General features: G+C 40.3%; 2 protein-coding genes across 8 annotated transcripts in view; both read left to right on the forward strand.

Moving 5' to 3' along the window:
- Window positions 1–6,476, forward strand: part of LOC149314305 (carnitine O-palmitoyltransferase 1, liver isoform-like) — an 81,591-nt gene extending 75,115 nt beyond the window's left edge. For both annotated transcript variants that reach the window (XM_089520807.1, XM_089520808.1), the window contains exon 19: window positions 3,950–6,476. In XM_089520807.1, coding sequence (XP_089376933.1) covers window positions 3,950–4,036 — 87 coding nt within the window. In that variant the 3' untranslated portion in view covers window positions 4,037–6,476. The remainder of the gene's footprint in view (window positions 1–3,949) is intronic.
- Window positions 6,477–9,246: 2,770 nt separating this feature from the next.
- Window positions 9,247–14,686, forward strand: part of TESMIN (testis expressed metallothionein like protein) — a 36,905-nt gene continuing 31,465 nt past the window's right edge. The window contains exons 1-2 of one of the 6 annotated variants that reach the window (XM_089520813.1): window positions 9,247–9,318; window positions 13,928–14,460. In XM_089520813.1, the coding sequence (XP_089376939.1) occupies window positions 9,279–9,318; window positions 13,928–14,460 (573 nt within the window). In that variant the 5' untranslated portion in view covers window positions 9,247–9,278. The other 5 variants (XM_089520814.1, XM_089520812.1, XM_089520815.1 and 2 more) reach the window with 5 other exon arrangements.

The raw sequence follows: 14,686 nt of genomic DNA on the forward strand, positions 1-14,686 counted from the left end.
CCGTAGGACCCTCCGAACCCCCTTTAACAAGAGGCTTTCTGGCTGCTAAGAGTGTTCACCACAGCCCCCCCCCCCCAAAAAAAAAAAACTGCGACAAGCAGGCAAAATTTCAGCAGACCTGCTGAGATTCCACCCAGCCAGGCACCATAACCAACCAGATGTCTATAGCAAAGACACAACTTAGCACTCAGGTCAAAATTATTCAGGCCATTGTATTCCCAATTAACATGTACAGATGCAAGAGCTGGACAGTGAAAGAAACAGACAGAATATCAACTCATTCGAAATGTGGTGCTGGAGAAAAGTACTTAGGATACCATGGACAGCCAAGAAAACAAACAAATAGGTTCTTGAACAGATCAGACCAGAGCTCTCTTTGGAAGCTAAGATGATCAAGTGGAAACTTTCCTACTTTGGTCACATAATGTGAAGGAACAGATCACTAGAAAAAACAATAATGCTAGCAAGTGTAGAGGGTAGAAGAAAGAGAGGGAGGCCCTATACAGACCGGCCCGAAAGGCTAGCTAGTCAGGGCAAAGCGTTCTGACAACACACTCTCTAACTCTGCCCCCAGATGATGCAGCGCTGAAGGGGCGTATACAGCTGCACTGCCATGGCTATTGCGCCCTTTGGAGGGCACAAAAAGGAGCTGCTTTTTTGGCTCCTTTTTGTGCCCTCCAAAGTTCGGATCACCGCGGCGGACCCAATACAGTGCGAAAAGAGGCAACTGCAGGCCGCCTTTTCGAAGTGGTCTGTATAGCCTCAAAGACACAAACCAGAAGAATAGACCCGATCAGGGGGGTTATGGGTAAGGGCTTACAGGATCTAGGCAAGTTAGTGGAGGATAGGGATTCTTGGAGATGTCTCATCCATAGGGTCACCATGAGTCAGAACTGACTCGAGAGCAACTAACAACAATCCCATACAATTAGCACTGCACAAATTTGTCCCCTTTCATTTCTCATTATAGTTTTTTACATTTCTTCTCTAGCTTCAAAATTGATCTGTCGTAATTGATTTGCTACAAACCATGGTTAGCATTCAGATTTACCTAACCATGGTTTGGAGGGCCTCACTAACTATAATTATAACATGCAAAGGGATCTTGTAACAGTTTTGAGACTAATTGAGAGAAGGAAATTGATAGCATAAGCTTTTGTAGATTTGCGGGGAAAACAGACTGGCATGAAAAACCAGCTTGGGAGCATGGCATACAGACGCTGCACACCCTCAAGATGCCAGGAAGTCACACCAGCACTCAGACGTGGGCCGGCTTCCAGGTGCTCCAGTGGCACAGCGTTTACATGCCGCAAACTACCACAATTGTGGCGAGCAAGAAAAGCCATCTTTTTGCCAGCTCAAAAAGGAGCAGCTCTTTTCTGCTCTTTTTTTTGGCCAGCTGCAAGGCAGATTGGGGCCTCGGTGTGTGTTGAGGCCATCAGAGCCATCTGTTTTGGCCCTAAATCTGCGTCATCAGATGCATGGTGTGAAGTGCCTAGAAACAGAAGTTCATAGCTACAAATGAGCAGGTCATATGTTTGAATAGGAACAGAGATGCAAAACTAGTGGGTATGGTAATGAGATGAGAAGTTCAGTTTTAACTATGGTCATTAGGGGACAGAACCAAGATGAGTAGATGACCATATGAATGGTAGAGGTTGCTACTGGAATGTATTTTGATGTAAAAAATCTGGGAAGCAAGAAGGAACCTCTGCACCAGAGGATAAACAGACATAAGAAATGGGAATACACAAAAACCAGCTGTAGAGTATTTCATTCTTCCTGGATATTTTATCTTGGATCACAGAACAGCAGTCCTTTAAGAAAGAAACTAGTAAGGATGACTGGAAAGAGAAACAATAGACTTGGAATATATCCACAAACTCTGTTAATAGTGGGTTGAACAAAGATAGTGGTTTCCTGGCACAAAACACTACTACCCTAGCCCCATGAGAGCTCTCTTACCCAGTTTATTACATCTCTTTTCTGGTTACCAGCCAGCATCATACCACATGCTAATAATATTCTCCACCATTCATTTTGTTACCTAATCATTTTGGATTTAGGGGATGTCTTTTCTCCTGCCTTTGTTTCCCTAACAGCTTTAGTTAAAACTGAACTTGTCACCTCATCCCCTCAGCACAGTTATGTCTTTGAATTCTGTAATTGTCACAGGGTGACCTAAATACAGTACACTAAAGGCACCAGATCCTATCTGATTTTGGAAGCTATGCAGGCTCACCCCTGGTTAGTACTTGGATGGTAGACAGCCAACGAATACCAGATGCTGTAGGCTATATTTCAGAGGAAGGAACTAGCAAAACCATTTCTGAGTATTCCTTGCCTAAGAAAGCCCCATGAAAATTATGGGAATTGCCATAAATTGACAGGTGAATTGAAGGCATAATTGTCACAGATACTGTGAAATATGGTTAGAGCAATAGGGAAGAATAAGCAAACAGGACAAGGAAGGAAATCATAAACTCAGTCCCCCAAGCTAGTATCTGAATTGGGCAGACATGATCCATTCAGTGCCAATGCCATAAATAATTTTCAGGGAGCAAAGCAGTGCGGTCAGTGGCAAAAATGCCCTGGACCTGCCCTTATTTCACTTGCAGTTTCCAATATTTGTTCCATTTTATCCTTGGCTTCTTCTAGCTATTCTAGTGCTGAATGGTGGCATTTTAGAATAAGGTGCTACAAATAATGGTTCCTTCAGATTCATGGCCTTGGCACTCATGGTTTCAGTCATTCGCAAGGCCCAATCCACAGCTCCCTCCATCCCTCCCGTACTGGCATCTTCCCCCTGGTGCTGGGGAGTTTAATTGGCGCCCGGGCTGCCAGAGTTTGTAATCATCCCTGGCAGCCATCAGGACTCTCTTTCCCAGCAGCGCTGGGCCTGGCATAAGCATGCCCCGCCCCCTGTGTTGCAGCCAGTTGATGTTTCACGTGTTCATTGGCTGCAGTGGAGGGGGTGGCGCATGCACATACCAGGTCCCAAGTGCTGCTGGGAAAGTAGAGTCCTGATGGCTGCCAGGGCTGATTACAAGCCCCGGAGGCCTGGGCTCCAACTAAACTCTCCAGCGCCAGGGGGGAAGATACCAGTGATGGAGGGGAGGGAGGAGGGGAGGGAGGGAATTTTACAAATAGTCACATCCTATTAGGACTTGAGTATTTGCAAAATCGGATCTGCGGGGGGGGGATGTATCCCCTGTGAATCTGGAAGGACCACTGTATATTTCAGGTAATCATTTTCTCCATTTAGTCAATTAATCATATGCTCACTCAATGTAGGAAATCTACTTTTCTCAGTCTGTTTTGTTGGTTTTTATAACACTTCTTTATGCTAAGGTTTTTAGTTGATATGTTCATTTGTCTCTATTGTGTTGCATTACAGACAAACAGTCTTTCTGATACAGTATTTTGCTGCAAAGCACATAATTTGAATTATGATATTGACTGATATTGGAAATGACGTATAGCAAATTCACTTGGTACTTTAATGCATTAAATGAGAATTATAGCACAATTATTTTTTCTTTTCCTCTCGCCATCAGTTCCTGCTCAGAAAGTAGACCGTTCACATGAAATCTTCACATACAAATCTGTTATTTCTCTTTATGGTGTAGATTATGTTTTGTATTTACCCTTTTACTTTGAGTTGTTGGATAACCGATTCTCATTTGAAACAGAAGAATGAGTAAGCCTGTTATTGAGGTGTTAGCTTTCCAAAGTCTACTGGTGAAACCAATTCCTTGCTTTTAAAAAAATGCTTACTAGTAGTTGTGTCTCTTTTTTTAAAACAGAGAGAAAGAAATCAAAATGAGTAATTGATCTGACTATATTCTGTCTGATTACATGTATGCATGTGTGCTCACATTATGTGCAATATAAGAGCTCCATTCAGTTGTGAATGTGTATTTCTAACTCTCTTTATGTTCTTGTTTAGGATTCCCATCGCTTTGGGAAAAACATCAAACGAGCATTGTGTGATATCCGTGACATGTTTGGCATTGGTAAAAACTCAACCAAGTAAATCCCAAACAATTGGTCAATTAGTCCTATGCCAGGTATAATAACTCTTCTCATCAGTGACTGAAAACAAGTCATGTCAAGCAGCAGTCCATTCCAGAGTATTTAAGCAAGCTTTCTTGGGAGAGATGCCAGAGCCCATCATTGCATATATTCAGAAGAGTTTTCTTTTCCACAAGAGATGATTTTGACATTCTCTCTGTATTTGTAGGAAAGCTGCAAGATAGCAACGTTTATTCGAAGCTTGTCTTAATTTGTTGTACATTTGATCATTTCTTACTTTAAATATGTCTACTTGTATTCTGTAAATGAAGGGATGAAAAATATAGATTCCAATTGTACGTCAACAGAAGAAATCAGAAATGTATCAGTCACAGACCACCAATTAATGTTATTTGCTGCTTTTTATCAATAAGGGACAATTTTGGGCATTCACCTTAAAAAGGAGTTTCATTAACCAGAGCATAAAAACACAGCTGACGAACCTATTCAGTTTGCTAAGTGGGAAACAGCTGTGTTGTACTGCTTGAAATAAAGTCTATATTGCCATAGGCCAATGGTAAATTAATTAACTGTGCCTAAAGAATGTTGATTAACACTTTTTATTTACATTAACTTGTACTTGTCTCTAAAGTTTGGAAAGCAAAATTGCTGAATTTGGAAAATAATTACTGAATTCACAGTAATTTATTTTGGCATAATATATCTTGGTAAAATAGCACATTTCTAGACAGTGTTGTATATAAATGTCCCATAAATTTTCTTCTTGTGTCAATCCTAATGAAATCTGCCTTATGTGACAGAGGAATAATTTCTACACTACTTTTAAAAGTAACTGTTATTTTTGCTTCAGTGGAGTTCACTTCAAGGTCAGTAAAAGTTGCCTCGTCCCATAAATTCTTTATCCACTTAGAACTTTATCACATGGGAACAATTGGAAGTATAAACGGGGGTTATCCTGTGAAAATCAAACATTCACAATTAAGATTTTCACACGATGTTGCAAATAAACGGCCATTATCCCGATAAAGCTTTTCACATGATAGCGTGTTGAAAAGCAGTTAAAGTGGCATTAACCCATGAATAACCAGGCAATAAACAGCAACAAATCATTTGCGGGAAAATTCCAAAAATGCTTTCTTGCAGTTTATTGCCTGGTTATTCCCAGGATAATGGCTCTTTTATCGTGCTGTGTCTGAAAATCCTAATTGCAATTTAATAGTAATTGTGTGATTTTCACTGAAGAAACCCCATTTAAACTTCAAATTTTCCTCTATATGATAAAGTCCTTAGAAAGGTTGGCCTTTAGATGTTAGTCGACAAATACAAGCTAGACTCAGCCTAGTGGACTTATTGCAGATTATTCACCCTCATGCCTTAAGCAACTCCCATCTCATATGCAATCCTTAAAAAACAGAGGTTACTAAACATCTTAAATGTTTCATGGGTAAACTATGGACAACCGACTTCAAGATGCTTTTAAAAAGTAAAGAACATGACAAATCATGAATCCTCATATCACCAGAGAATGTGTGATGGAAATTACAGGGAAATTGATATGGGAGTATACAGCTGGCAGAAAGTTCACCAAAAACAAAACAAAACTTGAAAATACTGATATCAGGAAAATGTAACAATTATGTCTTCTAGGCAGTCCTTACAAAAAAACCTAAGCATCAGTTTACCATTACAGTTCAACATGTGATGCGTATGAGGAGGATCATGCCACATATTGAGATGTTTTTCAAATCCCAATACTCCAGAGCATCTAATAACTAAGAAATCGGGGGTGCAAAGAAGTCTCCTTTTATCGTGAGGATGCAGGATACGAATAAATTCTTTGCTACTCAATATCTTGGCTTGAGGTATAGAGCAGATACATTGTTCTGTAAATTACATATCAAATTACAAATCTGCCCCCCCCCCCCCCCGGAATGGGCTGAGAATGTGTTTTATGTGATCAGGTACGCTAACTAAACAAGAAAATTATGAAAGGAAATAAAATATTGCTTGTCGTGCTGCAGTCTGTGGAAGTATTGCAGCAAGTTTAAAAGACAGATGTTTGGAGCTTTATATGTACACACATTATATTGACCACTGACCAATTAGTAATTTTTAAGATGGTTTTTTTTATTATTAAAAACATACCTAGGTTTGACTCAGGTTTTAGATGTTTCAATGTAATCATAGCTACTTAGTGCATTATCAATGCAATTTTTCATTCTTTAAGGGAATGTAAATGTATAATTGGCTGAGGATATAGTAGTTTTATTGTGTCTGGAGGGTAAGTGTCATGTATTTTTTAATTTGGCACACATTTGCTAAGTTTGGTTTATATTCTCTTAGAATGTCAGCTACATGTAAATAATGTTCCTTTGGTTGTAAATCTTTAAACGCACAGTAAACATAAGTTAGCCTTAATAAATAAATTAATATAATTCTTACGTGTGCATTTTTCTGCAACAAACATTTTAATACTCCTGTATTGGTTTTTCTTAATGCCAAGTTCTGAAAATCCATCACAGTCCATGGTACAACCACAAAAATATAAACAATAAACGCCATGCAGTTATAGTGCAAGACATCTGGTTTAAACTGATATTTTAGGTTGCAAATAAAATGGAATTAAGTTCCAAATATCATAGTTTTTGTGACTAATTTAATAATCACAATGTAGAGAGATCTTGTGGCACCTTTGAGACTAACTGAAAGAAAGAAGATGCCAGCATGAGCTTTCATAGACTTCAGTCTGCTTCCTCAGATGGAAGTAGACTTAAGTCTATGAAAGCTCATGCTGCCAACCTCTTTCTTTCCGTTAGTCTCAAAGGTGTTACAAGATCTCTACATACTGATTTTACAGACTAACATGGGTATATCTTTGAATTCTACCACTCTTCAATAATCACAACACATTCTTACACTGGGCCTTTGGTATCTGCTGGAGTTTAGTTCCAGGATCTCCCTCCTATGGGTAGCAAAATCTGTGGATGCTCACAACCCCATAGAATATAATGGTGTACTAAAATGGTGTCCCTTATATAAAAAGACAAAATCAAGGTATTCTTTTTGGAATATACATAGACTCATACATACAAACATATATATATATATATATATATATATATATACACATACACACACACACACACATATATATATATATACACACACACACTGTGTTTTCAAACTGTGGATGTTTGAATCTGTGGATAAGGAATCCATGGATATGGAGAGGCCAACTATATAAATCTGTAACTGGGATTTCGGTGGAAATGTGAATTCAATTAATATGGAAATCCCAAGAAGCCAGCTTGAAATAAAAATGTACATAGTGACCAGCATCAGCTTTACTTTAAATTATGAACTAAGGGGCATATTTGAACTGTCTCATAGTATCTGGTTTTTCAGAAGTACACATAGAACTAATACAGCATTGTGTTCCTTATGCAATTTGCCTGGCTTATTACTGACTTCTTTAAGTTGTATGGTGCAAAATTTGAATGGGAGTCCTTGATGGTGAGGCATATTGAGCTCCTGTACCAGACTGCTTCTCAGTCTTGCTCCTTCACTTTCTGCCCATATGTAAGTGCATGCCTATCCTTCACGCATAAAGTGGAATACTTAAAGGTAATACTGCACAGTACAGACAAAGTATCTCTTTACAGCTGGGATAGAAAGATGTGCTGGACAAACCTTCAGAACCCTTTTTGATCCCAGGCATTCTGATTATTATTATTGTTGTTGTTGTTGAAAGAGAACAAAGTTACTTTCACTTTGCAGAGCTTGTACATTAGAATTTTATTCAGTCTTGGGTGTGGATACTCCATAAACAACATGGTGTGGTTTGAGTATTTGACTCTGGGGACCAGGGTTCAATTCTGCACCCATCCATAAAACCCCCTGGGTGACATTGATCAAGTCACATGCTCTCAGCCTCGGGAAGGCAATGGCAAACCTTATCTGAACCAATCTTGCCAAGAAAACCCCATGAGAGGGTGGCCAGAAATTAAAAATGACTTGAAGGCAAACAACAATGGGTTGGGCAAGGGACCGGACAAATATCTTATTCTCCAACTGCCTTGTCTGTCATTATACTTTGGCTGTGGTCAAGATGTGCTAAATTTAGCAAAGTGCTAAATGTCATCGTATGAACTGTTAAGCTTGTCATTAAATTCAGTTTCCTCAGGGTTTCTGTAAAGTTAAAATCTTTTTGAATCTCTCATATTAATCTGTAAACACTTAAGACGTCACCTACTTGATAGCCTGTCTACTCACACTTGCTGCTAAAATGTATTTTGAACTATTGAATAGAACATTTCAGGGAAACTAGGTGTTTCTCACGTTGCTTTTTGTCTAATAATTGAATGAGTGACCTGCTGAGTGCTAAAACCATGGGAGAGAGCAATTAAATAGGTGCAAGAAGGAAGCCCACTGCCTTCAGCAAAGTCGAGGGGTAGTGAGAAGTAAGGAACTAACTGAAAGAAAGAAGTTGGTAGCATGAGATTTCATGGACTAATGCCTACTTCCTCAGATGCATGGGGGTTTATTGTTGTTATTGGTGTTGCTATTGTTTATTATTGTTGACTTTTGTTGCAGTATTATTATTGGTGTTATTGTTCTTGATCAATGTTGCTATTACAATATTGGTGTTGTTATAGATTATTATTGGTTATTGTTATTGGTGCTGTTGATTATTATTGTTGATTTGTTGCTGCTGTATTATTATTAGTGTTATTGTTGATTAATGTTGCAGTATTATTGGTGCTGTTATTGTTGATTATTATTGGTTGTTATTGTGGTTGTTATTGTTGATTGTTGCCGTTGCAGTATTATTGTGTGTTGTTGTTGGTTATTATTGATTATTGTGATTGTGGTTGATTATTGTTGATTGTTGTTTTTGATTAATGTTATTATTACATCATCATCGTCATTATTATTATTGGTGTTATTGTTGATTGCTGTTGTTTAAATGACCCTTTGTCAGGGAAGCGGGGGGGGGGGGGGAATCAATCCTCTCCCAGAGCTGGTGGGTCAAACTTCTGCTCGTCCTCATTTGAAAAGGCGTGCGAGCTGAGGAGAAACGCTGAGGGGGCGCCCTTAACTGACAAATGGCGCGTGCCCCCTCCCCTTCCAGGGCCTCAACGAGGGGCCTCGCGCCAAAACAAACCCCGCCCCCCTGCGCGCGCCCTCCTCAACGGCTCCTGCGCGCGCAGCCGCCGCCGCCAAGTCTTTTGCCCAGCCTAAAAATGGAAGGGAAAAGGCGGGAAGCGGTGGAGGAGGGGGAAGGTGAGGAGGAGCCTGGCTGAGGCCTCACTCACTGATTTGTGTGGCGGCGCAGCATCTGAACCACTCTGGAACGACGAAGCGTCACGGAGCCCCGTCCAACACCATTATTGCCCCTTGGCACTACCACCATGCAAAATAATAATAATAATAACCTGGTTTCACGTCGCTTTAACTTCCCTAGCTCCATGCTGTGGAACTCTGGGAAATGTACGTGGAGAGAGAGAGAGATCTGCGTAGCGCCTTTGAGACTGAAGAAGTTGGCAGCGTTCGTTTCTTTCGGTCTCAGTAGGTGCTACAAAGGTCTCTCTAGGTACTGATCCTTCATGGTCCTAAACGCACTGCAGAAATAATCCAGTTTGAGACAGCTTTAACTGCCCTGGCTCAATGCCAGGGAATTCTGGGAGCTGTAGTGTTGTGAGACGTTATTTAGCCTTCTCTGTCAGAGAGCTCTGGTGCCACAATAAACTACAGTTCCCAGGATTCCCTAGCACTGAACCAGGACAGTTAAAACAGTCTCAGACTGCATTATTTCTGCAGTGTGTTTTGGACTTAGCACAGCTATATCTTTGGATTCTCTGGGAAATGTAGTTTTGTGAGACACTAAGCCTTCTCTGTCAGAGAGCTCTGGTGCCACAACAAAGTACAATTCCCAGGCTTCCATAGCATTGAGCCATGGAGTTCAAACAGATTATCTCTGCAGTGGTAATGCAGCCTCATGTGGCAGTATGGTTTCATTACCAGAGTGAAATCTCTGGAGACAGCTCCTGCAACTGTAATGTCGAGACGGGATTTCGACTAGTGTTACCCACAGTTGCGTGACAGCAAAACCTGAAATTCCCTCTTCTCCAGAGCGATTAAAGGGATATTTTGAGTCTGATAACCCTGGCACGACAAACTACAGTTCCCAAAAATCCACAGCATTGAGCCACGACAGTTAAAGAGGCATCAAATCATATTTTTTCTGGAATAAGGAACATGTTGATCGATGGCGACAGAACCAACAGAGACTGCAGAAATAATCTGCTTTAACTGCCATAGCTCAATGTTATGGAATTATGGGATTTGTAGTTTTGTGAGATATTTAGCCTTCTCTGTCAGAGGCCTATCTCACAAAACTACAGATCCCATAATTCCATAGCACTGACCACAGGAGAAATAACCCAGTTTGGCATCACTTTAACTCTGGCTCAAGGCTATCGAATTCTGGGAGTTAGAGTTTGTTGTTATATCTGGGCCCCACAACACACTCCAACTCCCAGAATTCCATAGCCTTGAGCCAAGGCAGTTAAAGCGGTGCCAAACCGGGTTATTTCTCCAGTGTGGATGCAGCCTCAATCTGTATGTACAGGTGAATCAAGCTTGAAACATCTTCACATGTAATTGTCTTTAAATGATACTGAGACAGTGTGGCGTAGTGGTTTGAGCGTTTGACTATGACTCTGGAGACTGGTTTGATTCATCTCTCGAGCATAAAAACCCAGTGGGGTGACCTTGGACGAGTCACACTCTCTCAGCTTCCTCAGAGGCTGGCAATAGCAAACCCTCTCTGAAGAAACTTGCCAAGAAAAAAACATGAGAGGCTCACCATAACACAACTTTGAAAGATATTGCATAACAACACAGCCTTGTGGCATCTTAAAACAGGAGTGGACGACAATGACCCCCCAGATGTTAGACTGCAACAAGCTGTAGTGTTAGCCAGCATAGGCAATATGGGGAAGGATTATGGGTGTTGCATCCCAAATGCATCTCTAGAGCAGTCGTCCCCAAACTGTACTCTTTAAGGGGAATTTGGGCTTCAGCTCCCAGAATCCCAGACTGTTGGCCAACATGGCTGAGGCTTATGGGAGATGAAGTCCAAAATCTCTTAAAGGGCACAGTTTGGGGACCACTGTGGTGAATTGATTCCTGAAAGACTATATTTTAGTAGGCTTCAGGCCACAAGAGTTTATAACAAATAAAGCCTGTTAGTCTTTTGGCCGCCACATATACTGAAAATGGATTATTTCTGCAGTGCCGATGCAGCCCCTGTTGCTTCTGTTGCCAACGACTAACACGTCTAACATTAATGTCTAAAGAAAATACCTATCTATATTCCACTGTGCTTGATTTTCTACACATAAGATTGAACAGATATTATCACTTCAGACAATGAATGAAGTTGCATGCCTTCAAGTCAGTTCCAACTTATGACAAACCTATCATGAGGTTTTCTTTGCAAGTTTTCTGTTCAGAAAGATTTGTTGCCTTTGCCTTCCTTTGAGGCTGAAAGCATGTGACTTGCCCAAGGGCACCCAGTGGGTTTCTATGGCCAAGCAAAGAGTCAACATTCAAACCACTACACCACACTGGCCCTCTGAAGAGATAGAATAATAGAATAATAGAATTGGAAGAGACCCCAAGGGCCATCCCGTCCAACCCCATTCTGCCATGCAGGAGCTCTCAATCAAAGCATCCCCGGCAGATGGCCATCCAGCCTCTGTTTAACGACCTCCAAGGAAGGAGACTCCACTAAACTCCAAGGGAGTGTGTTCCACTGTCGAATAGCTCTTACTGTCAGGAAGTTCCTCCTAATGTTGAGATGGAATCTCTTTTCCTGTAGCTTGCATCCATTGCTCCGGGTCCTAGTCTCTGGAGCAGCAGAAAACAAGCTTGTTCCCTCCTCAGTATGACATCCCTTCAAATATTTAAACAGGCTATCATTTCACCTCTTAGCCTTCTCTCTAACAAGCTAAACATACTCAGCTCCCTGAGTCTTTCCTCATAGGCCATGGTTTCCAGACCCTTCACCATTTTAGTCGCCCTCCTTTGGACACGCGCCAGTTTCTCCACATCCTTTTTAAATTGTGGTGCCCAGAACTGGACACAGTATTCCAGATGAGGCCTGACCAGAGCAGAATAGAGTGGCACTGTGACTTCCCTTGATCTAGACACTACACTTCTATTGATGCAGCCTAAAATCGCATTGGTCTTGTTAGCTGCCGCATAACACTGTTGACTCATGTTCAACTTGTGATCTACATGGACTTCCAGATCCCTTTCATACATATAAGTCTCTCGTTCAGCCAGGTGTCCCCCATCCTATATCTGTGCATTTCATTTTTCCACCCTAAGTACAGTGCCTTACATTTCTCCATGTTGAAATTCATTTTGGCCCAGTACAGACCTCCCAAAAAGGGAGGCCTGCCAGTGCCTTTTTCCCCTCGCAGAAAAGCTGCAGCCGCCAAACTGCGTGGCTTCCCTATGGAGAAAAAAAGAACCCGCTGCATCAGTTACACCTGAGTGTGCCAGTGGCGCACTCATGATGCAATTGGCGCAGCATGACGTGCGGACGCTAAGTGTTTGTCACATCACAATGGCAGCACCCGTATATACAGCGGTGCCACCATTGTTATGGCGCTGCACTGTAGTAGGGTTAGGGATTGTGCGGTTGCCATGTGGTCCCTTAACGCTAGTACGCTGCCTGCACAGCACATTTGGCCCATCTGGACTGGGCCTTTGATAGCTTTGGCCCAGCTTTCTAATCTATTCAGGTCATTTTGAATTTTGTTCCTATCCTCTGGGATATTAGCTACTCCTCCTACTTTGGTGCCATCTGGAAATCTGATAATTCTGTCATGTACAACCACAGTTATAACCACACAATACACACTTTCTGAATCTTAATGTCCAGGGACAGAGATCATTGAACAGGACTTCCCAGTCACAAACCAACTGTTTCAAAGGAATAAGGTTGTGAAGGCCTGCTCCGAACATTTTGGAAGGCTGGAAAAATACTGCAGTCAAAACCTTTATGTTTTATACTTTTAAAACTAATTTTATTTCATCTGTTTATTAAGTATGTGGTTATGGGTATAATTATTATTAAACATTAAGTTTATTAAGTAATAATAATTAAAGATATTATTATTATTATTATTATTATTATTATTATTATTTGTAAATCACCCCATGGACATCTTGCCAGTTGAGTGGTATATAAACATAATACACTGTAAATAAATATCCCCTCTCTCACACTGATACCTAATATTGGAATTAATTTGATGGAAGTTCCAGTTTGGCTGGCACAGTAGGGTTTCAATGTGTTGGAACTTTGTAAGATATTGTTTAGGGAATGTATCCATCACCCTTTATCCATAACATGGGTTGTATTTATTTCTATATAATAATAAACACAATACTAAGACATCCAGCATTTCCTGAACTAGATACGATGATATTTAAAAGATCAGTTGATGCTTTAAAAGGCTACCATATTAGCAATTTATGAATGTGCTGCAGCAATGTCTTTACCTGGAAGAATTAGATAACTTTTGCATTTAATAAAAGAATTAATGACTGTGGACCAAATCTAACTATTGGTCCAAACTAGAGTAGACCCAATGAATTAATGGGACTTGATAAATTGATACTTATTTAGGACCTATTGATTCAAGGGGTGTACTCTAGATGGGACTGACAATTGTATATATGGGTTTTACATCTGGTTTGTGTTTTGGGCTGACAAAACTACAAGGGTGAATGTTTGTGAGCAATGACCATATACTTGGTATTAGAGCCTTATTTTGGATATATTTTTATTGATATTTTAAATTTTATCTTGAAGCTGAAACACCTGCCAAGCTGAAAGCATGTGCAGGACAATTGGAAGTCTCCACAGAGGTCAACCATGTCCAGCCTGAAAGTTTAACTGTATCTGTGGAGAAGTATGTAAGTCTTAGTGGAGTTTCAAGAATGGATAATGGACTTGTGAATGCAGTTAGCATGAGTAACTTAACTGATAATACAACTGAAGAAAGATTCAACTCCCATCAAGAAGCCTGTTTAATATCTATGGGGGAAACTACTGTCGATCACCTGAAATATGTTCTTAACAGAGAAAATGAAAATGCAGCGTTTGAAGTAAAAATGCAGCCATGCATACAAGATTATTGTGGTGATGTCCTCAGAAAAGATCCAAGATTACCAGAAGAGATTTCTTCAGAAGGTGCAACATGTGCATATTTACCACAACTGCAGCTGCACTCATGCAATATCCATTTTCCATCTGCATTAATGACACAACATAGAAATTCTGTGCTATCCCTTAGTGCCAGCACTCCTGATGGAGCACTCAATGCTGATATAGAAAGGATACCAGTAAGAGTGTGCTTTTGTTTATCTAATATTAGTTATCTAATGTAATAATCAAAATATAAGTACCTTACACTAATAGTTGCATGTTAACTGCATTTCATAAAAATTCAGAAGCATTTGATTAAATGTAGGAGCTTTTAAGAGTACACGACCATTTAGGAGAAATGTATTTTAAAACAAAGAATATCTAATCATACATATCTTAAATACATTCTTGTTAGAATTCTTA

Source organism: Sceloporus occidentalis, unplaced genomic scaffold (assembly GCF_023333645.1).
Source record: "Sceloporus occidentalis isolate IW3139 unplaced genomic scaffold, rSceOcc1.0.p SCAF_4, whole genome shotgun sequence".
Taxonomy (NCBI): Eukaryota; Metazoa; Chordata; class Lepidosauria; order Squamata; family Phrynosomatidae; genus Sceloporus; species Sceloporus occidentalis.